Source organism: Miniopterus natalensis, chromosome 7 (assembly GCF_054644295.1).
Source record: "Miniopterus natalensis isolate mMinNat1 chromosome 7, mMinNat1.hap1, whole genome shotgun sequence".
Lineage (NCBI taxonomy): Eukaryota > Metazoa > Chordata > Mammalia > Chiroptera > Miniopteridae > Miniopterus > Miniopterus natalensis.
Window position 1 is genome coordinate 15,010,823 of NC_142087.1, and position 22,893 is coordinate 15,033,715.

At 48.8% G+C, this 22,893-nt stretch overlaps 2 protein-coding genes across 10 annotated transcripts; one reads left to right on the forward strand and one right to left on the reverse strand.

The window, feature by feature from the left end:
* Positions 1–880: 880 nt before the first annotated feature.
* C7H20orf96 (chromosome 7 C20orf96 homolog) lies at positions 881–14,805 on the reverse strand. 9 transcript variants are annotated; one of them, XM_016200600.2, is made up of 10 exons: positions 14,646–14,805; positions 13,964–14,081; positions 10,710–10,813; positions 6,403–6,561; positions 4,024–4,123; positions 2,987–3,144; positions 2,805–2,906; positions 2,579–2,665; positions 1,777–1,895; positions 1,028–1,163 (listed from the first exon to the last, which is right to left on the reverse strand). In XM_016200600.2, exons 1-10 carry the CDS (start codon positions 14,724–14,726, stop codon positions 1,103–1,105), a joined length of 1,089 nt encoding a protein of 362 aa, XP_016056086.1. In that variant the 5' UTR covers positions 14,727–14,805; the 3' UTR covers positions 1,028–1,102. The 9 variants fall into 9 exon arrangements, with proteins under 9 accessions (XP_016056085.2, XP_016056087.2, XP_016056086.1 ...); XM_016200599.2 differs by lacking the exon at positions 1,777–1,895 and having other exon boundaries at positions 881–1,163; positions 2,987–3,267; XM_087818822.1 differs by lacking the exon at positions 1,028–1,163 and having other exon boundaries at positions 1,351–1,895.
* Positions 14,806–19,290: 4,485 nt separating this feature from the next.
* ZCCHC3 (zinc finger CCHC-type containing 3) lies at positions 19,291–21,993 on the forward strand. Its single transcript, XM_016200606.2, has one exon. The coding sequence runs from the start codon at positions 19,291–19,293 to the stop codon at positions 20,506–20,508; it is 1,218 nt and encodes a 405-aa protein (XP_016056092.2). The 3' UTR covers positions 20,509–21,993.
* Positions 21,994–22,893: the final 900 nt, after the last annotated feature.

A 22,893-nucleotide genomic window follows, 5' to 3' on the forward strand; every position in this document is an offset into this window, starting at 1 on the left:
TGAGAAATACTCAAGCTACCCGAATGGCAAAGAAAGCTAACACTGAGAGTCACTGTTAAGAAAACACGCTCTAGAAAAAATGCTAAGGATGTGGCTGTACAAACTTTCACTAATAAATATCTCGGAAAGACCAAAAGTTCAGAGTACTCGGCCACACAAAAGGCTCTTTGAAATAAACGCGTGAAAGATGCTCGACATTAGTCATAAGGGAAATGCAAACCAAAGCCACAATGAGATACTACTTCATACCTATTAGGGTGGTTATTTTTTTAAAAAAACAGAAAATAACAGTGTAAATGAGGATATGGAGAAATTGGGGCCCTTGTGGGAAAGTAAAATGGTGACTTTCTACAGCCAAGGCAAACCCTGAAGGGCCTGACAGCTGAGGGCCACCCGCCACAGCATTCCCAGTAATTGGAGCCACAAGTCCCTACCTGAAGGGGGATCTGGATGGCACATCTCTACGTCCACCACAGAAGACCGTGTGGTGGGGAGCTGCGCCTCACCGTGCACCTGAGTATCAGTCTGCTCACGTCCATATGGAGTTGGGGTGAGGCGGTGGACAGACAGCTGGACTAGAAGAGAGATGGCCATCAACCATGAAGGCCCAGCAAGTTCCCAAGTGTATCAAACTCAAGGAGTCTCCCCTCCACCCTGGCACTGGTCTTACCAGGTCTGGGCACAGATTGGGAGGGAACCTGGGCTTCCACTGAACCTGGAGCCACAGAGCCATGGAGATTCAGGCAGGGGGTCAGTCTGGCATTTCTCAAGGTTTGAGCCCCAGATGCAGTCAGCGCAGCTGCTCTCACGTTAAGACAAAGCCCATTCCTACTGCATCTTCTACAAGGCCTGCCTGGGAACCCCCACGCGCTGGCAAAGAGCAAGTGCAAATCCAGCTTTATTGGTAAAAAGAAATGAGGGGCTTGACTGGAAATTCCCACCTGGCCCAAGCGGAAGCCCCAAACCGAAAGGACGGAGGGAGGGAGGAAGGAGGGGCAGACGAGGAGGGTCTGAACGGGGATGTGGTCTTGGAAGGAGATGACTCAGGGCTCCAGGTGTGGGGAAGAGAGCAGGGAGGGAAGGGTGGCCATGGCCCTGCCATCTATAAGGGTAGCAGCTCTTCCACAGGGATGTTGAGGGTGACATCCATGTCTGGTGTGCACCTGACAGGGAAAACAAAGAGGGGTGTGAGAGGCAAGCAGAGGAGCCAGAGTTGTAGGGTGGGGAGCATGTCCTCAGGGGAGCCCTGCTCTTTAGAACACTGGTACTTATCTGGGGAACCCCACCGGCAACCTTGCAGCCCAACTGCATAAGGATGCACCTGCTTATGCGCACGCACGCACACACACACACACACACACACACACTCAAAAATGAAACATGACTGATGTTCCCCTACAGAGGCCTAAGGTCAAGAGGGAGCAGGAACTCAGCTCTAAAGTGTGGGGGTCCCTCAGGACAAGCACCCTCTGAAGCCAGATGACTCCTTTGGAAACCTGGCTCCGTGAGCATCCCACTTGCCCTCTCGGAGCCTTGCTCCTCCTGTTGGCACCTGTGCAACAAGCACTCACTATGTGACAGACCCCAGGTAGGCCTCAGTTTCCTCGTATGTCAAAGGGGGGTAATAATTCCAACCTCAGTGGTTGGGAGGGAGGTTAAATGACTCGTGCTGGCATGTAATAAATGCTCAGCAAGTGACAGGCACTATTCTTTCCCTGTGGTAGCAAGAGCACGGGTTCCCCTCTGGCTCGAGACAGCTGCCAAATGATCACATACTTGGGTCTCTGAAGCAGCACGTCTGCAAACACCACCTCTCGGGGTTCCTGGGTCTGGGCTTGGAGCTGTTTCACCTCGGCCCTTAATTTGGGTATTTTCTCCTCGAAGTGGCTGACAAACTGAGAGAGGCACAGCAGGGGAAACTGAGAAGCCATATGGACCCAGCCAAGGGGAGAAGAGCACAAAATGGCCAAGGGGTAAAGACATTTAGGGAAATGGTCTGGGCCTTGTCCCTGGGAGGCCCAGGACCCCAGAGAGGGGCCTCTCAGACAGGGCAAGGCTGGCTCAGAAATTAGTGACGATGTTTGAAGGCCCTGAGAAAGGTGAGGGGATCGTGGAGAATGGGGCAGGCTGCAAAGCGGAGGCCAGTGCTTGATATCGAGGATTAGTGAGGGCTGGTGGAGACAGTGAAGGCGCGAGGCAATGAAAATCAACGCAAGAGGGTGGTGATGGTGAAGTTCATGAACACCGGTAACGAGTGATGGTCAATGACAAGAATTAAGGGGGGGAGGCAGGAGGTGGCTAGTGACAGTAAAATGATGGTTGTGTGGGCAGTGCTTGGTGATGTTGCTGACGGGCCATGCCCAGAGATGCTGGTTTATGAGGCAAGGCCTAGGCCACCACAATTCCCTTCTCAGACGAATGACAAGTGACAGTAATGGCACTGGCAAGGAGAAAGGCCAACACCAGAGTCCAAGACCACCTGAGTACCAGATCAGGACAAGCTTGACTCCCACAGGTCCTGGGGCCTGCCCACCCCTCTGCTCCCTCAGAGGGGCCATCACTGTCCTTGCCCACTCACTTCTCTGAACTTCTCCGTGTATTTCACCATGCTCTGGTTTTCCCAAGTCTTCTGCAGAAGAACCCCCTGACTCGGTTGCTGGATTTTCTGTGAATGAAGGAGAGTCTGGCCCCCACGTGCCTCTTCCTGGGCAGCAGTGGGTGGTCGAGGTTGGTGGGGGCACAGTGGGCCTGGAGGCAAAGCATGGGGAAGAAAGCAGGGATGGATGCAGGAGCTGGCTACTCACCGCCACCAGAGAGCCCAGAAGCTTTTTTCTCTTCATCTGAATCCGATCAGACAAAGACTCCAGGGCAATTTTGTGAATCTCATTAAAGTCATCCAACTCATCCTAAGGACCAGCAGGAGAGTGTTGGCCACCAGCCCTGCCTCCCCCTTGGTCCAATAAGGAAAAGACAGGGGCTCACCCACCTGCTGGTTGTCCTTCACCTGCTGCAGCTGGAGCGCAAGGTTGGCAATCTGGACCGACTTGACAGGATACTCATGGTCCATGTAAGTGCTCAGGAAATTCACTTCCTCCTGGGTCTTCTTGATCTTGGCATTCAGCTGCTCTACCTGCTGCTTCAGGTCTGGAGAGGTCAGGAGGAACAGGAGGCAGGATCCTCCCTCAAGGACCCCTCCCAGGAAATCCAGGAGGCAAAGCTCTCCTTGGCCAATGTATGGGTTCTGGGCTGAAGTGAGCTCACGCAAGGCTGCGAGGTGGTGAAAAGTTAAGGCCCCAGAGAGTTTTTTACCCCCGCTAAAGACCAACACAGGGCAGAAAAGATCCCAAGACTAGTCCCAGCTCTACCACTGACTTGCTATGTGACCCTCACCAAGACCATCCCTCTCTGGACTTCAGTTTCCTCATACTCACAGGTGCAACACAAGCCCAGAGAGATGGAGCAACACTGGTTCCCAAGACAAAACCACAGCAGAATTAAGACAAAGTCTATCTTGCTGTCCTCCTTGGAAAGGATCCCCAGTATCTGAGGCTGTCTAACACACCGTCCCTCTGCTCAGAGGGCTTCTAGTCTGCTCACAGGAAAGAAGCCACAGGCTCAGCAGGACAGACACTGAGAGGCCTGGGACCTGGCCCAGCCACTGACTCCCAGAGCAATCTTGCCAGGAAACAGAGGCAGGCTTGGATTGGATTCTGGTTCCTAACTGTATAACCTTCAGCAGGCTACTTCAGTTCTCTTAGCCCCCATTTCCTCATCTGTAAAATGGGAGAATATTCCTTTCCTCGCAGGCAGTCGTAACTGAGAGTGTGCCCATAAAAATGAAGGCACATGGGGCCTGGAAGTGCTAAATGCTCCATAAGCAAGGATCTTAGCAATTCCTTCTGCCTAAGATGGGAGATGATGGGCCTGATGGTTCCAGAACAGCAGGTACAAGGTGAGTGCCCTGCAGCTGACCTCCCTGGAGGGGCAGGTAAGGATCCAGGAGCTTGATTCATGGATTCTTACAGCTCATCTTGGACTCCTCCTTCTCCTTCCACTGCTGCAGCTCACATGCCATCTGCTGCAGCTTCTTCTTGTTGGAGCACCCCAGGCTGTTGATGATGGTCTGCAGGAATGGTGGGATCAGCTCGCCCCACCGAGAGCGTGGCCTCTCGGGGGACTCAGTATTGCCTCGGAGGCAAACCCAATCCCACTCCCAGGCCCAGGAATCTTCCCAAAGGCTAGGAAGCAGTCACCTACTACTCTACACCCTCCCTGCATTCCCCTTTCCTACCACCCACCTCAGCCAATGGCCCTACCACACATCCGGGCACACAGGCCCAAACTCAGGGATCAGTCTTTACTCCCCTCTCTCACCCAAAATGTCACCAAGTAGTATGGATTTTATATCCCAAACATTGCTCATAGCCATGTCCTTCTCTCCATCCTTGCTGCCACTCTCTTATTCGAGTTTTCTTCATCTCCTGTCTGAAATAGGACAACAACTGTGCCCTAACTGGTCCTCTCCTTTGACTGACTCTCCACGCAGGAGTCAGAATGATCTTTCTTTAAAATACAGCGACCTTGTTCCTCTCCTATTTAAAACTTTCCAATGGCTCCCCTCTGCCTTGTAAATAAGGTCCAGACTCCTTACGCTGTCTGACAAGGCCCTCCTCCACCTGGCCTGGGCCAATGTCATCTCTCTCTGATCCCTTCCTCATGCCTTATTATCTAGCCACACTAAGCAACATGTGGCTCCTTGAGCTGGCTATGCTCCTTCTCACCCCAGGCCTTTTGTATCCATTCCCTCTGCCTGGAACATTTGCCTGCTCTCTACCAGTTAATACCTATGGCTTCACATTTCAACCCAAGCCTCATTTTCTCCAGGAAACCTACCTGATTTTCCCATGTCTGGGTTAGAGAGCCCCAATAAGCCCTAAGTTCCTCATCCCCATCACAGTATATACAAATGGCTTTCTAACTGCCTGTGACCCCACTAGAATGAGAGCTTGATGTGTCCCACTGATCACTATTTCCCAAGGGCCTATAGAAATTACTCAGGATGATAAAAAATGTATTAATGAATCCATGACAGAAATCAGGCAATAACTTTGTCTAGGTATGGAGAATATTCTATTAAGTTTCCTTGGACTGAATTAACTCTGTAAGTCCTTGGTCTCTGTTATAGATTGAATTGTGTCTCTCACCCCACCCCAAATTCATATATTGAAGCCCTAACCCCTAATGTGACTGTATTTGGAGATAAGGCCTTTAGGAAGGTAATTAAAGATAAATGAGCAAAAGAGTAGGGCCCTATTCAACAGGACTAGTGTCATTATAAGAAGAGGAAGAAAGGCTAGAGATCTCTCTCACTGCATGTGAGCACAGAGAAAAGGCCATGTGAGAACACAGCAAGACAACAGCCACCTACACCCCAAGGAGAGAGCCTTCACCAGGCATCAACCCTGCTAGCATCTTGATCTTAGACTTCCAGCCTCTGGAACTATGAGAAAATACATTTTGGTTGTTTAAGCCACCTGGTCTGTGGTATTTTGTTACAGCAGCCTGAGTAGACTAATCCAGTTCCCCAAAATTAATTTTCTTTTCATCTCACAGGCTCCAGGGAGTTCAGTCCCTCTTCTCCCTTGGCAGACTGCAGTCAGAGAAGGAATCACTTCTCCATTAAATCATTCTCTCTGACTCTTCCTCAGCCCAAATTCCTAGGTTCCCTGAGAACGTTCAGCCTCTTACCACAGCTTCATCTAGCCTCTTCTAGAGGAGGCTGAGGAAATTCCCTGGGCTCTCTGCAAAGTCACTCTTCACCCATGGACCAGAAGTGCCACCACTAGATGAGGGCGGTAATCACAGCTGGTGGAAGGAACACAGATCCTGGCTCAAATCCCAACTCTGACCTTTGCTAGCTGGGTAACCTTGAAAATGAGCAAGTCACTTAGCCTGTGTTTCCATTTCTTCACAGGTAAAATAAAGATAATAATAATGCCCACCCCACAAGGTTGTTGTAAGGATTCTTGAGTATATGCAAAGCACTTAGTACTACACTGTATAAGTATTTGCTGGTGGTGGTGATGATAGCAGCTACTTTCTCTTACACACCTACTGTAAGAGAAACCCTTTGGAATGGGTGCTATTAAGCCCTATTTTACAGAGCTCAGAGGTTAACTCAAAGTCTCTCAGCTAATAAGTACTGACGTTAGGATGAGCCCCTGGTCTGATTCTAAACCCCTGGTAGGTGGAGCAAAGTGTGTAAGAGATGCATCTTCCAGATGGAAGCAGCTGTGCAACCAGCCAGGAGAGGGCGCCAGAGCGCTCAGGAGGGCGGTGTGGCGGGTAGGACCGAGGACCTGAGTGCAGAGGCGGGACAGTTAGGCCAAGGTGGGGCCTCACCCCAAAAATGTCCTGCTGCTGCAGCATCCCACGCGTTTTCAGGGCTGAGCTTTCCTCCATGTCCTGGATGGTCTTGATCAGCTCCTGATTGAGCTTAATGAGCAAGTCCTCCTGTTCGCGGAGCTCCTGGAGCGAGGTCCGCCGGTTCCTGAGCATCGTCTGTGGGCGGAGGGAAGGGGATGGGAGGCGGCGCTGCGCCGGAGCCTCCCGGGGCCTGGGGACCACTTTCCTCCCGCCAGACATTCGCCTCCTAGTGGCCTCAACTGGTAAATGCGACCCGTGCTGGGAGGCGGTTCCCCATTGTCTCCGGCTCACAGCACCTCCAACTATTTCATACATTCGGAAATGCCCGTTTCCCGTAATTATACATCTCTGAGATAGCGATGCATCTTACAGTTGATACGTCTCACAATCTAATTGACAAATATTTTATTAGTGGGTAAATAAAATAAAGGTGTGCCTTATCAATGGCTTCCTAGAATCAATGAAATACAGTAAAAATAATCATTATAATAGAAAATGCCCCCACGTAGGTAAGAAGGTGGCAGAAATAATGGGCCATATCTGGAGAAGCAGAGAGGGGGAGTGGGTGATAATCACTAACATCTCTCATCAGGCAGCTGAGCTGAGTGCTCTCTCATTTCACACAATGCCCCTGTTGGAAACAATGAGGGTCTAAGGGCTTAAGTTACCCCCAGCAGGTACACAAAATCTACATTAATAACAACAATAACAACTGTTGAGGACCTACTATGTGTTGGGCACTGTGCCTTATTTGGCACATGGTGCATGGTATCATTCATCCTCTAACAGCCCTATTTTACTAACTCTATTTTACTGATAGGTGGTGTAAGCTCAGACAGGTTAAGCGACTTGCCCAAAGTCACACAGCCAGGAAGTGAGGGCACTGGAACCGGAAAGGCAGACTTCTGATTCCCAGTATGTCTGTCTTTCCACTATACTAAGACAAGAAACTGGGAGGGCTTAAAGCTGCAAGGCAGGGCTGAATCTCAAAGTGATTAGGACTTGGATGTTAGGCCAAGACACACCGTGCTTCAAATCCCAGCTCTGGCACTTTACCACCTAAAGGAAACTGGGCAAGTTGGACTCCCAGAGCCCCACTATACTCATTTCAAACATGGATAACTAATACCCACTCAAGAGAGCTGCTGTAAAAAAAAAAATCAGTGAGGTCATATTCATGATGGCAACGTCTCGCTAAGTGCACTCAGAGAACAGGAGCTGATACTATTCTCATCGGCTCTCACCCTCCACCTCTGCCAGACCCATGTGTTCTCTTCTTCACGCCTTCTCTTTTCCCTCAGTCCTCTGTCCTTTGCTAGGACCCTCCCCTATTACTAGCCCTCAGCTCCCATATTCCTCATATAATAATAAGAGTAATAGGGCAAACCTATGGAGTGCTTATTGTGTGCCCAAAACTGTGTTAAGCAGGTTACACACACTATCTCACTTGGCACTATTACTAGCCCCACTGTATAGAAGCAGAAACTGAGAGTCACAGAGATTCAGTAAGTTACCCAAAGTCACACATAGTAGAGCTGTTGTCCTTGAAGTCTGGGCTCCTAGCCACTCCACTACCTTTTTGTTGTTGTTAATCCTCACCAGAGGATATTTTTTCCACTGATTTTTAGAGAGTAGAAGGGAGGGAGGGGCAAAGAGACAAAGAGAGAGAGAAACATCGATGTGAGAGAGACACACCAACTGGTTGCCTCTCATACGCACCATGACCAGCCGGGGATGACCCTGCAAACCAGGTACGTGCCCTTGCCCAGGAATCAAACCACTGAGAACACTGGCCAGGACCCACTCCACTATCTTGCCTCCACATCTCCACACCAAAATATCTCCAAATATGGCCCACAGGGACCAGAGCATCTTGTGAAAAATCCCAGTCTCCAAGTCTCAGGCCCAGTGAGTGAGCATCGTTAGGGCTGACACCAGGAATCTGACTTTTAACACAACTCACTCCCAGTGATTTGGGTAAACTGTAGAATTAATGGCCTCTGCTCTGGAAATGGATCTTCTCTAACCACCAGATCTAGCGTAGAAACCCTTCTTTGCTTCCTTCTTGACCCTTACTCCAATTTGTAATTACTAATTATAGTTTGTAGTTATGTCTCCCCCATTTCCAATGTATTTTTCTCCTAGTATTTATCATCAGTCAACATAACAAATATTTTTCTTATTATCTTGTTTCTGTCTGTGTCCCCCACTAGAATGTCATAGCGAGGAGGGCAGGGGCATTGGTTGCTTTGTCACAACTCCAGCACATAGGACGGTGCCCAGAGCTCCATAAGTATGGGTTGAATATGCTGATGAATACCTATTGTCTGGGTTTTTTAAATTCCTTTATTAAAATTCATTTATTCATTTCTTTTTTCCCCACTGAAGTGTAAGCTCCATAACAGCACAAATTCTGAGTGCCATGTTCATGGCTGTGTCCTCAACACTCGGCATGGTGCCTAGCATGTAGTAGGCACTCTCTCAAGAGTTGTAGATTGAATAAATAGTTGTCCTGAGGCTAAGAGGCAGAGTCAGGATCCCACTCCAGCTCCAAAAACAAACCAGCGGCATCGTTTGTGCTCCCTTCCTGGTTCCCCCTTGTCTCCGCAAGTCCCTCCTCCGTCCACACAGCAGTGGCGCCCCAAGGACTCCCGTGAAAATCTACATCAGATCATGTCCCGGCTCCACTCAAAAGCCGCCAGGGTCTTTCTCTACTCAGCATAAAAATACGAAGTGTACTCATGAACTACAGGGCCATACACATATCTCCCTTATCCTCACATCCCAACACCTTTCCCCCTCGTCAACTGCTCCAGGCACACCAACCTCACACCCACCTCACACCAAACCTCAGGGCCTTTGCACTGTGGCCCCTCTACCTGGAACAATCCTCCCTCAGATGTTCCCACCTTAGCAGCCTTCCCTGACCACCCCATCTAAAAAGTCATAGCCACTCCCTCCTCTGTGCCTCTCTAGCCCCCTATCTTTATGCCTCTCCATAACTGTTAGCATCACCACACATTATATTTTTGTCTTGTTTATTGTCTGTCTCCCCAGTAGAATGTGAGCTATCGAATGTCAGAGGCCACACCACTAGTGAATCCTTACACTTAGAACAGAGCCTGGCTCATAGGTATTACTCAACAAACAATAAATATTTGTGGACTAAGTAAATGAATGAATGATGACGAGAGACAGTATTAGAAACTGGTAGCACAGGTTTTAGAGCCAAATTGTCCCAAGTTCATGTCTTTTATCAAACAAACACGCATGAACCCTTCTAAAGTGAGGATAAAAATAACATCGGACATGAGTTCCTCCTTGAAGAATGCTGGGTTGGCCCAACTGGCGTGGCTCAGGGGTTGAGCATCGACCTAGGATCCAGGATGATCCAGGTTCGATTCCCGGTCAGGGCACTCGCCTGGGTTGCGGGCTCGATCCCCAGTTGGGGGCTTGCGGGAGGCAGCGGATCAATGACTCTCTCATCATTTATGTTTCTATCTCTCTCTCCCTCTCCCTTTCTCTCTCTGAAATCAATAAAAATATATTTTTTTTAAAAATGCTGGGCTGACTCTAAATCATTTTGCAAAATTGAAGGCTAAAGGGAAAAAATCTGTTTCAAAGCAAATATATTTTCCCCTATTTCTTTATATAGCAGTCATTGCTCATGAGCTACTAAAGATGTTCTTGGAGAAGTTAAGAATTCGTCTATAGTACTTTGTAGTACTTTTAGTATTTAGTATTTTACTTTTTGCTGTAGACACGAAGGCCCCTCCTTCTTTTAGTCATTTCAAATACTCTGAAACACTGTTCAGAAGCCATATAAAACAATGGATGGTGAGAGAATGAATGATCCAAAACCGTGTCAGCTGATGTAAAAAATTTAATAGTAAGCTTCTAAGCCTCATTTCAAGATGCACTGTATTCCATGAAAGGAACTTACTGGAAATTTTTAAATGAACAAGCTACAGACTACATTCCTAATGCACTGAAAAGGGATTCTGATTGTTTTCCTGAGTCTTAAACACAACAGCACCTTGCTTAACTGGCTTTGGCCCCTGGTACTGCCATTTTCTAGCTGTGTGACCTCATGCAAGTCATTTATCTCCCTGCACCTCAGTTTCCCCATCTATAGAGTAGGGATGATGGTAAGTGTGCCCGCAGGGCTACTGTGAGGAGGAAATGAGTCAAGTCAGACCCACAAGTGGTCAGTGCATGTTTGCTTCTGCCATCCCCATGCCCCTGCCCTGGGCCCCAGTGCCTTGAGAGGATGCTCCAAATACCCTCATTAGCCGGAATTTGGTCTTCCCAGAGTCGAGCTTCCCTCTGCGCAGTTCTCGTGGATTCCTCACCTGGCTTGTCATCAACATGGTGGGCTTGGAATACCCTAGGGCATGAGACAGGGCAGAGAGTGTAGGTACAGGCAGGCCTGGGGTCAGGTCCCAAGGAATGCACCATCCATGAGAGATGCTCTAGGCCCCAGCCCTATCCCCTCACAACTTTATTCTGTGTGACAGTGAGACAAAGGATGAAATTCCCATCCTTCAGTAAGCTCCCAGGCCCCACTCGGGACCTTGATATAAGGGATGGAGAAGCCCAGGGAACTTCCACATATCCAGTGACTGTGGGTATAGACAGAGGGGAGGAAAGGAACAAGAAACAGCCCTGTGCCCCCAGTCTCTCCCACCAAGCTGGCCAATGGCAAGCTCAAACAGGGTAAGGGTTAAGAGTAAAAACTAATGAGCCAGACAGCCTGAGTTTGAATCTAGGCTCTGCCTTCTATCAGCTGTGTGACCTTGGACAGGTCTCATGATCTCTCTGTCCCTCAGTCTCCCCATCTGTAAAACAGAAATAATTATCATGCTTACCTGATAGGGTTGCCATGAAAATTAAATAAAAAGTTACTATATTTTAAAGTGTTTGAAATTGTACCTAACATGTACTGAGTGCGAATACATATTAGTTGTCACCATTATTACTAATAACCTGAGAACTGGGATCAGCACGGGAGCTATGCAAAACTCCAACTGGCTGTCTCTGACATACTTATAAAAGCTGTGTGGTCCTGCCGGAAAAGGAATATAGGCAAATAATTCTGATCAGAATAAGGCATTTGGAGGATATGTTCTTAGAGTCCCTGAGTCCTCTCAGCGTGTCCTGCGCCGGCATGAGACAAGTCACCTGGATGCTGCGGCTGCATTCTCAGCCCCCACCAGAGTCCCTGCCTCAGGTGCAACCCAGTTCATTTCTGAAAAATATTTCTTTAATGAGTCAATACCCTTAGCCCTGGAAAAGTTTAGTATTAAGGATTAAAGTGATGTAAATTAAAATAATTTGCGTGAATGTTATGAATTATCTGTAGAATGGTCCCCCTTATCCAGTTTTGCTTTCTGCAGTTTCAGTTACTCACAGTCACCACAGTCCAAAAATACATAATGGCAAATTCCAGAAATATACAACTCAGAAGTGTTAAACTGTCCACTATTCTGAGAAGCGTGATGAAATCTCACCCCATCCAGCCTGTCCCACCCAGGGCATGAGTCATCCTTTTGTCCAGCATCTCCACACTACATATGCTCCCTGCCTGTTAGTCACTTAGCAGCCACCTGGGTTACCAGATCTACTACTGAGGTATCACATGCCTGTGTTCAAGTCACCCTTACTTTACTTAACAATGGCCCCAGGGCACCGGAGGAGTGATGCTGGTAATTCGGACACGCCAAAGAGAAGCCATGAACTGCTTCCTTTAAGTGAAAAGGTAAAAGTTCTCAACAAGGAAAGAAAAAAAAAAAATTGCATGCTGCGGCTGCTAAGGTCTATGATAAGAAATTGTGAAATTGCCCAGCCGGGCGTGGCTCAGGGGTTGAGTGTTGGCCTAGGATCCAGGCGACTGGGGTTTGATTCCCGGTCAGGGCACATGCCCAGGTTGCGGGCTCAACCAATGACTCTCTCATCATTGATGTTTCTGTCTCTCTCTCTCCTTTCTTCTCTCTGAAATCAATAAAGATATATTTAAAATAAAAAAAAAAGAAATTGTGAAATTGTGAAGGAAAGGTAAACTTGAGCTAGTTTTGCTGCCTCAAACTGCACAAGTTACAGCATGGTAATTGCTTAGTCAAGATGGAAAAGGCATTAAATTGTGGGTGGAAGACATGACATCCTCATGGTCAATGATCCTGCTTCTGATATATCATCAGAAGGTCAGTAGCAGCCTAATGCTATGTCACAACGCCTACCTCATTCACCTCGCTACACCTCATCACATAGGTCTTGTCATCTCACATCATCCCAAGAAGGATCAGGAATCTTTCCCTGGCCAGTTTGGCTCAGTGGTTAGACCATCGGCCCATGGACTGAAGGGTCCTGGGTTCCATTCCAGCCAAGGGCACATACCTCGGTTGCAGGCTCCACCCCCTGCCCTGGTCAGGATGTGTGCCAGGGGCAACCAATCAATGTGTCTCTCTCACGTCGATGTTTCTCTCTCTCTCCCCACCCCCTTCCACTCTCTCTGAAAAGTAATGGAAAAATATCCTCGGGTAAGGATAAAAATAAAAAACAAAACAAAGACAGGAATCTTTGTGCCCATATCCACAGGGAAGGAAACTGAGGTCGTGACAGGTAACTTAGATGGAATTGCTAGCAAGAAGAGAAACTGGAACACCAACTCAAGTCTATATTTCTCCAGTGCCCACACTCTCTCCACCTATATATGTAGGTAGGTTATATTATCTGTAAAGTTTATTTCAGGATATTAAAGAAATATTACAAAATATTTGTTATTAAAGGAGTGTTGGGTCTGGTGAGGTTAAGCAACAATGCTTTAAAGAGATCTTCTCATTTAATTCTCACAACAATCCTGTCAGGTAAGTATTAGTGTCCTCATTTTACAAATGAGAAAACTAAAACAGAGATAAATGACTTTCCCAAGAGAGTAAATGGCAGAGCCAAGATCTGAAGCCATGTCTGTCTGAGCCAAGGCCTCAGAGCTCCCCTGGAAGACATGACAATGATGTGGCAGAGATGATCCTGAATACACCAAGCCCTGTTTTCTTTTCCTCCTGGACACACAGCTGGGCTCCATTTCCCATCTTCCTTTGTGGTTAGGGGTGGTCAGATGACTGAGTTTGGGCCATTGGAATATGAGTGGGAGTGATATTGTATCACTTCAAATCTGGGCCCTGAAAAAAACTGCCCACAAAATCATCCATATTCCTGCTTTCTCTGTTCCCTCTCTGCCACCTGGATGCAAAAGTATCCGGCAGAAGACTTTAAGGCCTTACAAAATGTTATAGCCACAAGGTTAAAGGAGCCTAGGTCCCTAAATAATCATGTAGAAAAGAGTATCTCCTCCTGCCAAAATCCACAAATACACTCTGACATATGTGAGATATAAGCTTCTGTATTAATACTTGAAATCTGGGAATTGTGGATTAAAGCAGTTAGCCTACCCTAATATAAATGGTGTCACCAAGGGCCAAGAGCATCCACCCTATCCTATCCCCAACTCTCACACCAGCCCCCAAGTGCATCTGCTCACCTGGCTGGTCTCTAAAAGAAGTCTTCGCTTTGCTCTTCTTACGGCTGCCGGTATGTAGGGCTGGAAGCACAGTGGATGATTTGACTTTCTGCTTGGACCGCTGCCATGGAACATAATCCTACCAGACATAGCAAAATCAGTCACACAGCCTTGTGGATTTCAAATCTCAGCTTCACCCCTTACAGATATCTGTGACCTTGAGGAAGTGACTTTACCTCTCTGAGCCTCAATTTTCTCATCTGTAAACTGGATCTAATTTTAAACCTACCTCCATAGGTTGGTGCAAGAATTCTGAGAGATATTTGTAAAGCATATGGTAAGTGCTCCATAAATGTTAGCTATCACTCTTTTATCAGCCAGCCAGAATTTACTAAACACATCCAGGCTGTGAGGTGCTAAGAACTGTGAGAAACAGAAGGCATGGAGAAGACCCAATAGGGAACCAGAGCAGAACCAGAGATAAATAAGAGAGCAGCATAGTATACCTATACCCTTACATTCTGATAAGGTGGTGAGAAAACAGGTTCAGAGGCCTATCCCGGTTCCACAGCAAATGTGTGACACAGCAGGGCTCTGCCACCCGGGACAGTCGCTTACAGCCGTTTCCGCGGGGGTGGAGAGCAGGACGACTGCAGGCTCAGGGTCAAGGAGCCCTCCATCCCCTCGACCCTCCCGTACTCACCAGCGTCTGGAGCTTGTGGATTGTGGAGTGACTCCCAGGGCGGCTAAGACTGGAAAGAGGGCGGGAAAGAACTTCCGTCATTCCCAATCAATGGGGATGCAAGCAGCAAACGTGAAACAGGTGCGAGGTCTCTAGTCCAAAACTTCAGTTTACTCAGAACACCGCCAAGCCGGATCCCAGGGGGCGCCGCGGAGAGGCGGGGCGACGGGGAGGCGGGGCTACGGGGAGGCGGGGCGAGGACAGGGCGGGGCCAAGAGACCGCGGCAGGGCCAGCGGGCAGGCCGAGGGGACACGCACGCGCACTTCACCCCCTCGCGTTGCTCCTTTACCTACCTTGGAAAGACGTGCGCCATTGGGGAAAAGGGCAGGAGAGCCGGGAGTCCGTGGGGCACCGATCTCTTGGGATGCCTACTTATTTAGCTTCTCCAACTTCCTCGTCTCAGCGTGGATCGCGTGGGAACTCAGGCCACTCAAACTCCCCTTAGAGACCGGAGGCTTCCTTTTGGTCTGCGTCTCCAAGGAAACGGACGCAGACTACCGGGCGCCTAGAGGGACAAATCTCGCTGGCCAAATGCAGCGTTCTGCAGTTCTCCACTTGCTTTCAATTACCCCTCAGCGGGCCCCGCCCAACATCCTAAAGAATTATGTCATATTTCTCCCCGCATCAAACCTTCATCACTTCCTTCCCCAGCCTTCCTCTTTTTTTCTTCTTCTCTAAGTAGGTGTATTTTTAAATAACTTCCAAGCTACATATATTTTTTCCTTTAAAAAACAATTGTCAGAGCAGTTTAGTTCTGTTTTGCTGGTCATCCTTGTGGTCTCGAGGCCCCTGCACTCAAGGTGGAGACTGTCGGTCTGTCTGATGGGGCCAAGACCCCAGCTGAGTGCCCAGCCTTATTCTTGACTTTGCTTCCTATTTCACTAAGAAAGTCAACTCAAAAGTTCACATCACCTCTCCTGGCCCACTATGGCTCAGCAGTTGAGCATCAATCTATAATCCAGGAGATCACAGTTTGATTGCTGATCAGGGCACATGCCCGGGTTGCCGGCTCGATCCCTAGCAGGGGATGTGCAGGAGGCAGTCGATCAGTGACTCATCATTCATGTTTCTATCTCTCTCTCTCTCTGAAATCAATAAAATATATATATTTTTTAAAGTTCACATCACCTTGTTTATCCACCTACTTGCCTCCCTCCTGTGACCATGTTTAACTTGCCTACTGAGACCAATTCCTACAATTGTGCATTGAATCCTACTCTCTCTTACTTTCTCTAAGATATTTCTCCAGCAATTCACCCCATTTCCCCCCATCACCCTCTTCTCTGTATTATTCCCATTGGCATACCAACATATTTTAATTTCTTCTATTAAAAAAAAAAAAAACTGGCCACTTCCATGCAGCTCCCCTCCCATTTCTGCATCACTTCACAGCAAAACTACAGAGGTTGGCTATGTGTCTCCCATTCCTTTTTGCCTCCTCAGCCAGGCTTTCAATCTCCACCTCTCCACTGAAACTCCCCTTGTCAATGCCATTAGTGACCTCTACTTTGCTAAACCTCAGGGTCATGTCTTAGCCCTCACCTTATTTGGCCTACGTGCAGCATTTGGCACAATGGGTCACTCCCTCCTTGACACACTTTCTAAACCTGGCATCCAGGAAACCACTCTGAGTTGCTTCCTACCTCCTTTTCTTCTCTTTTGCTGGTCCCTCCTCTTTCCCCTTTATTATCGGATTGCCCCAGGACTCAGATCTGATCCTCTCTTTTTCTCTATCTGCTTTCACTCCATGTGCTCCCTTCCAGTCTTATGACTTCAGGTGCCATCTCTACCCAGATGCTTCCCAGCCTCACATCTTCAGCCTCTCCCCTGAATTCCAGCCACATACATCCAGTTTTCTACTCAGTATCTCCTTTGGACATTTAATAGGCAACTAACGTGCAATCTTTTCCTAGAAACATTTTCACCCAACTCAAAATGACAATTCTCTTCCTGGAGTCATCCATGACTCATCTTTTGATTCATCTCTCATCCCACACCCAAATTTGTCAGCAATACCTTCAATGTCTATCTGGAATCAGACCCCTTACCACCACCACACACACACATACCCTGCTTTCCTCTCATGCCTGGACTTTAGTATCAGCTCCCAGTCTTGCCCCACTCCAGTTCTCTCTCCAGACCCCAGATTTGCTAGATACAGGATAAATTTAAAAGTGCATCCCAGCCCTGGCCAGGTAGCTCAGTTGGTTAGAGCACCATCCCAATAAGCCAAGGTTGTGGGTTTGATCTCTGCGCAGGGCACATACAAGAATCAACCAATGAATGCATGGATGAGTGGAACAACAAATCAATCTCTCTCTCTCTTTCTCTCTTTCTCTCTTTCTCTCTCTCACACACACACATCAATACATGAAATCTTCAAAAACTAAATAAAATAAAAGTACATTCCAGTTTAAAAAATAATTTGGAGGGAGCCAATAATTTGAAATCACCTAAACTTGAATAGAGGAATGTTACTAAAGAATACTAGGCCAGAGCTCCCAACCTTTTCCCCCTCTTAAAAATCATATAAAAATGTTCTAAAATGCACTGCACACTATACTAAACAGAAGAGACTGCTATGGTAAAAGCAATCAGCTGGGTACTCTGGCCATCCAGGACCCTATTGGCTGCCCCTAGAGCTGAAGGAATCACTATGTCAGGCATCCTCATTTACAGAGCCCACTGTACCACAGCACTGCAGCTGGGAAGCTCTGTACCACGAAACAGTTAAAAAGGAGGAGGCAGTAATATGTGGCAAACCTGGGTGGGTTTCTCCCCATTCATCTCAGATAACAGCCCCTGCTCTTAGTCAGATACACACTGTCTTTAGAGGAGGCAGGCCCCAGACCTAGTCCCAGCTCCCTTTCCAGAAATCATAATTGGTCTGAGCTAGGTTTGGTGGGCCCATTTCTCTTGCCAGTTATAGATTTAGTCATAGGCATGTGATAAAAGTCTGGCCAAAGAATAGGATGAGGAGTCTGCTCAGAGACTTTTGGGAAAGATTTTCATCACACCTAAAAAAAAAAAAAAAAAGACTTTGCAGAAAAGCATTCCCTCATCTGCTACCAGATACTGTCATTATCTGCGTGGCATTCCCAGAATTGTGGAACTGTGAGGGGAGGTAACTCAACAGAACAGAAGAGGGGAAAGTGGAGGGAACCTGTTCCTTGATAGCATTGCTGAGGCAATAACCAGTCCTGCTACCTATCTAGAAAACCCACCCTGGATCAAGCTCTTCGAATTCCCACATTCTGCCTCTGACAGTAGATATTAATACCCCTTTGTTATGGAGGAACGAGCTGAAACTATGAAAACTGAAGTCATTGGCCCCATGGGACAAGGCTGAGATGTGAAGCACTCAGATTCAGACTAGCATCTCCCTGGCTCCACAATCCACCTTTTCTTTCAGTGAAGTTGGAAAGGTCACTGAAGCACCCTGAAATGCACAGATATGCAGAAAGAAGACAAAGCTGACAAAAGGTAATTTAAACCTAGCCCTTCAACCACCCAAATTTTATCAATACTTTCAAAGCACCAGTTGAGACAGATGAGGGAGGAATAGATTCTGTTCAGCGCTAACTTTAGCCAGGGAATCTGTGTGTTCAGAGGTTTTGTTTCCTGGAGAGTCTGATGCAAATAGTCCTTGATCCACAATGTCAGAGACAAAAGGGTTTAATAAATAAATATAACCTACCTATTTATAACTAGGGGCCCCCTATTAACTCTGCCAAATGATTAACCCCATCTCCAGGCCACTGCGTCTGAAAAATGGTCAGTACATTCCTGTTTTGGAAGATTCCCCGTGATAAGGCTTGTAATGTGCTTAGAACATTACTGGGCACTTCAGCTCTCAGTGTATTATAATTGTTACCGTGAGTATGCTGGAGAGCTCTTTTTAAAATAATGCGACATCACTTACTTAAAAACGTTATCAAAAAATAAGGACTGATGGATAGAGGGGTGGTGTGATAGGGGTATAGCGACATTTTAATGAAAGTTAAAATAGTGAAAAGCTAAAGGTAAAACGTTCGCTGTAAAATTCTTTCAACTTTCGGCATGTTTGAAAATGTTCATAATCCAACGTGGAAAAATATCGCACAGCGGTGCGCCTCGGGAGGAGGGAGAGCTCGGTTTGGTTTTGTCTCAACGGGAAAGGTGTACAAAGGAAAACAAAATGGGCGAGACCGCCTTCAGCTGCGTCGCGCCTTCGGGCTGCGGGCCGTTGGTAACGCCGCTTGAATGAACTCATCGAGGACCGCTTGCGAAATCCCAAATCCTCGAGAGCGCGGCCCGAGGCTGCCAAACCCTCGCGCGGGACGGGGCCGGGCTCCGGGCTCCGGGCTCCGGCTCCAGGCTCCGCCGCGGCCGTGCCCAGGAGGTGGGGCTGGCGCGCGCCCGGCGGAAACGCGGCCCGGCCGCTGCCAGGGGCTCGGGGCCCGCGCCGGCCGCCAGCGCCGCGAGTAAATATTTTTGGCGGGGCGGGGGAAAGAAGCATCAAATTTCAAAAAAAAAAAAAAAAAGCATCCAAAACCCCACAGCACCGCGCGCGATGGGCGCCCTTTGGCTGCGGGAGCGAGTGGAGGATGCTGGGAAGGAGGTAAAATGGCCACCGGCGGCGGCCCCGAGGAGGAGAGGAAGCGGGGGCGCCCGCAGCTGCTGCCCCCCGCGCGCCCGGCCGCCCGGGCCGAGGAGCACGAGGGCGGCCGCGAGAAGATGGGCTGGGCCCAGGTGGTGAAGAACCTGGCGGAGAAGAAGGGTGAGTTCCGCGAGTCGCGGCCGCCGCGGCGGGAGGAGGACAGCGGCAGCGGCGTGGGCGGCGCGCTCGGCGCCCCCGCGGGCCTGGCAGCGCCGTGCCTCGGCGACTTCCCGCCGGCCAGCCGCGGGGACCCAAAGGGCCGTCGGAGAGAGCCTGCTGGCGAGGCGGCGGACCCCCGCAAGAAGAAAGGCGCCCCGGAGGCGGGCAGGAAGAAGAAGGCCGAGGGGGCGGCCATGGCGACCCCGGCCCGGCCCGGCGCGGCCGAGGACGCGGCCGAGCGGTCGCCTCAGGACGAGCCGGGGACCGAGGCGGCGGGCCCCGCGGCCGTCCCGGGCAAGGGCCGCTTCCTCGTGCGCATCTGTTTCCAGGGAGACGAGAGCGCCTGCCCGACCCGGGACTTCGTGGTGGGCGCGCTCATCCTGCGCTCCATCGGCATGGACCCGAACGACATCTACGCCGTCATCCAGATCCCCGGCAGCCGCGAGTTCGACGTGAGCTTCCGTTCGGCGGAGAAGCTGGCCCTGTTCCTGCGCGTGTACGAGGAGAAGCGCGAGCAGGAGGACTGCTGGGAGAACTTCGTGGTGCTGGGGCGGAGCAAGTCCAGCCTGAAGACGCTCTTCATCCTCTTCCGGAACGAGACGGTGGACGTGGAGGACATCGTGACCTGGCTCAAGCGCCACTGCGACGTGCTCGCGGTGCCCGTGAAAGTGACCGACAGGTTTGGGATCTGGACCGGGGAGTACAAGTGCGAGATCGAGCTGCGCCAGGGGGAGGGCGGTGTCAGGCACCTTCCAGGGGCCTTCTTCCTGGGGGCCGAGCGGGGCTACAGCTGGTACAAGGGGCAGCCCAAGACGTGCTTTAAATGTGGTTCCCGGACCCACCTGAGCGGCAGCTGCACGCAGGACAGGTGCTTCAGGTGCGGGGAGGAGGGCCACCTGAGCCCTTACTGCCGGAAGGGCATCGTGTGCAACCTCTGTGGCAAGCGAGGGCACGCCTTCGCTCAGTGCCCCAAAGCCGTTCACAATTCCGTGGCAGCCCAGCTGACCGGCGTGGCCGGGCACTGAACACCCGCCTGCCTGCCAGAGTGAATACAGAGCCAGTTTACCCCTCTTAAGTGCCAAAACTTTTTTTGAAAACCATTTTCTATCGTGTTTGAAGGAGACCTTTTAAAACCTACAAGCTACATCTCTCTTTGCCTTCTTAAACTGAGTTTACTCCATTTCAGCCTTTTCTGAATTGGTGACTGTGATCGGTAATGACTATCGAGAACTGTACTGTGCAGATACGTCGCCAGTCCCTTTTATAAATTTTGTTTTCGTTTTTGTATTTGGGGATTTTTTTTTTTGTACTTGTTACTCCCTACCCCTTGTCTGCTCCCTGAATTTTCACCCTGTGGGCTGCCTTGTTCATCTTTATGCCCTAACACTAGGTACAGGCGGACCCCAGTGTCTAGGTACAGGTAGACACTACACTCCATCAGTGTTTATTGACTTGAAAATATTGACTGTGGCTTCTGTCGGGATGTCTATCTTTTGCAGCTCTTTTCCTCCCCCTTTTAATTTGCTGCTTCTAATCTGTGTGTTCTGAGAATTTGTGAAACCAGTGTTGTTAGAAGTGTATGTAATCTGAGTCAATAAGCTCTGAATGGTGGCCAAGGGCCTCTTATGGCATTACTATGCGTGGACTTTGTGACAGCTCTTTCGGTGGCTCAGAAGCCATTTTTCACAGAATTATGGAATCTAGAATGTTCCTGTTGGAAAGGATCTACAAATTGGTTTACACCAATCCCTTGGTTTTCCAACAGTGAAACAGGCCCAGAGAGGTTAAATGTCTGGGTCAAAATCACACCGCTGTCTGGTGCCAGAGCTAGCCTAGAGTTCCCTGACCCCAAGCCCAGTGCTCATTCCACTACCTCTCACACTTCACAACATTTTCCTCAACACTTGAGGGCCCAGAAAGTCTGATCTCTCCAGAATAATGTGCCCAGAGGAATGCTAAGAAATCATCTGGGGAAGGAGCAGAAAAAGATGACTTAGCAGGGGCTTCTGAATACTTGGGAGATAGGGAAGGAATAAAAGAACATAATCCAGGATGCGCTCGTTGCTCCCTGGGGTATCAAATCTGGATTAAAATGTGCCTGGTACTTTGGGTCCTTACCCTTCCCCATTCCTTGTCACCAGTGAGAAATGGGGGTGCTCCTGTGTAAGAAGACCTAGCAAAGGTTTACATTTGCACCTTAGCCTCTAGAGTTAGAAACCCCAGAAAAGCAGCTAATGGAGTTCATCCACAACCTCCTGACCCTCAGGAGAAAGGCTGTTTTAACCCAGAATTATAAGTGAATTGTTAACGCCAAAATGTACTTGCAAAATAGGTCAAGCGAGAGGGCGTTGGGTCAACTGTTACCAAGTTAAAGGAGAATAGACAATACACTACTTTTAGTATTTGTCTTCCCTTTGCATTAAGTTTTGCTATTTCCTTGTGGCTTGGAATGTAAAATCCATTGTTAAAAGTTTTGTTCTGAATAAATATTTATCTTTTGTATTGCAAAATACACTGCTGCGCTATTTCCTTTCAAAGTGTTAGAATCATGGGTACACAGACCCTAGTTCAAATCCATACTTCCCACACACCACTTGTTTACTCTGCAAATACAGTTCCAGCCCCTGACGGTTACATTTAGCACCTACTCTGTTGTTCCAGGCCCTTTGGAGTTGCTCCCTAAACGCAGTGTGCTAATCACTTAGCACACTTAAAACTCAAGTTTTAAGTCCCTAACTCAGCTCCAAAGAATCAGAGTCACTGGAACAAGGAAAACATTTTTAGCAAGCATCCCCAAGCAATTCTGATGGGTTTCCAGTTTTGAGACCACAGTTCTGAATGGTACTAAATGAGTGAAAGGGACTCTGCCCTTTGGAAATTACAAATCAGTGGGAAGGACAGAGGGAAGATGTCAATTTCATCATCTTACAGTTATTTTAAGTGCCAGGAATTGGATGCAAAGTATTCATGGGCTTTTTTTTTTTTTTTTTTTATGCCATCTCTTCCAGCTATAAGGAAGAGAGAAAGAGTCCAGGACTCTTCCAGGAGAGCAGACTCACTCCTCCAAGCTAGTCCTGGAGATTCCCTGCTCTCCACCCCAAACCCAACCCTGGGAAGGACTTTTCAGCCCTGAGATGTTAAGATGATCAGATCCTAAAAAGGCTCCCAGTGTGTTGATTCTGAGTCAGTGATTTCAGGATATTTACAGAGCTGATCCGGTGTAGTTGGGGCTTGGTTGGCTCTTGGGAACCCGTCCTTTCAGAGCCAGCTCAGCCCTTCTCCTCTCCCAAAGCAAACAGAGCCTTCCCTCCTCCTCGAAGCCTCCCTTCTGTCCTCCCCCTCCCCCTCCCCCTCCCCTCTTTCTCTTCGCTGCTTTGCGTTTTCCTCCCTCGCACGGCTTGGAGGCCAGT

Excerpts from the sequence above, each read along its gene's own strand:
- C7H20orf96 (XM_087818821.1), bottom strand. The coding sequence starts at position 14,726 with ATGACGGAAGTTCTTTCCCGCCCTCTTTCCAGTCTTAGCCGCCCTGGG. Across the intron at positions 2,907-2,986 it reads AGGTGAAGGACAACCAGCAG|GATGAGTTGGATGACTTTAA; the intron begins GTGGGTGAGCCC and ends GCTGGTCCTTAG. Across the intron at positions 1,896-2,578 it reads ACACGGAGAAGTTCAGAGAA|TTTGTCAGCCACTTCGAGGA; the intron begins GTGAGTGGGCAA and ends TGCCTCTCTCAG.
- ZCCHC3 (XM_016200606.2), top strand. The coding sequence starts at position 19,291 with ATGGCCACCGGCGGCGGCCCCGAGGAGGAGAGGAAGCGGGGGCGCCCG.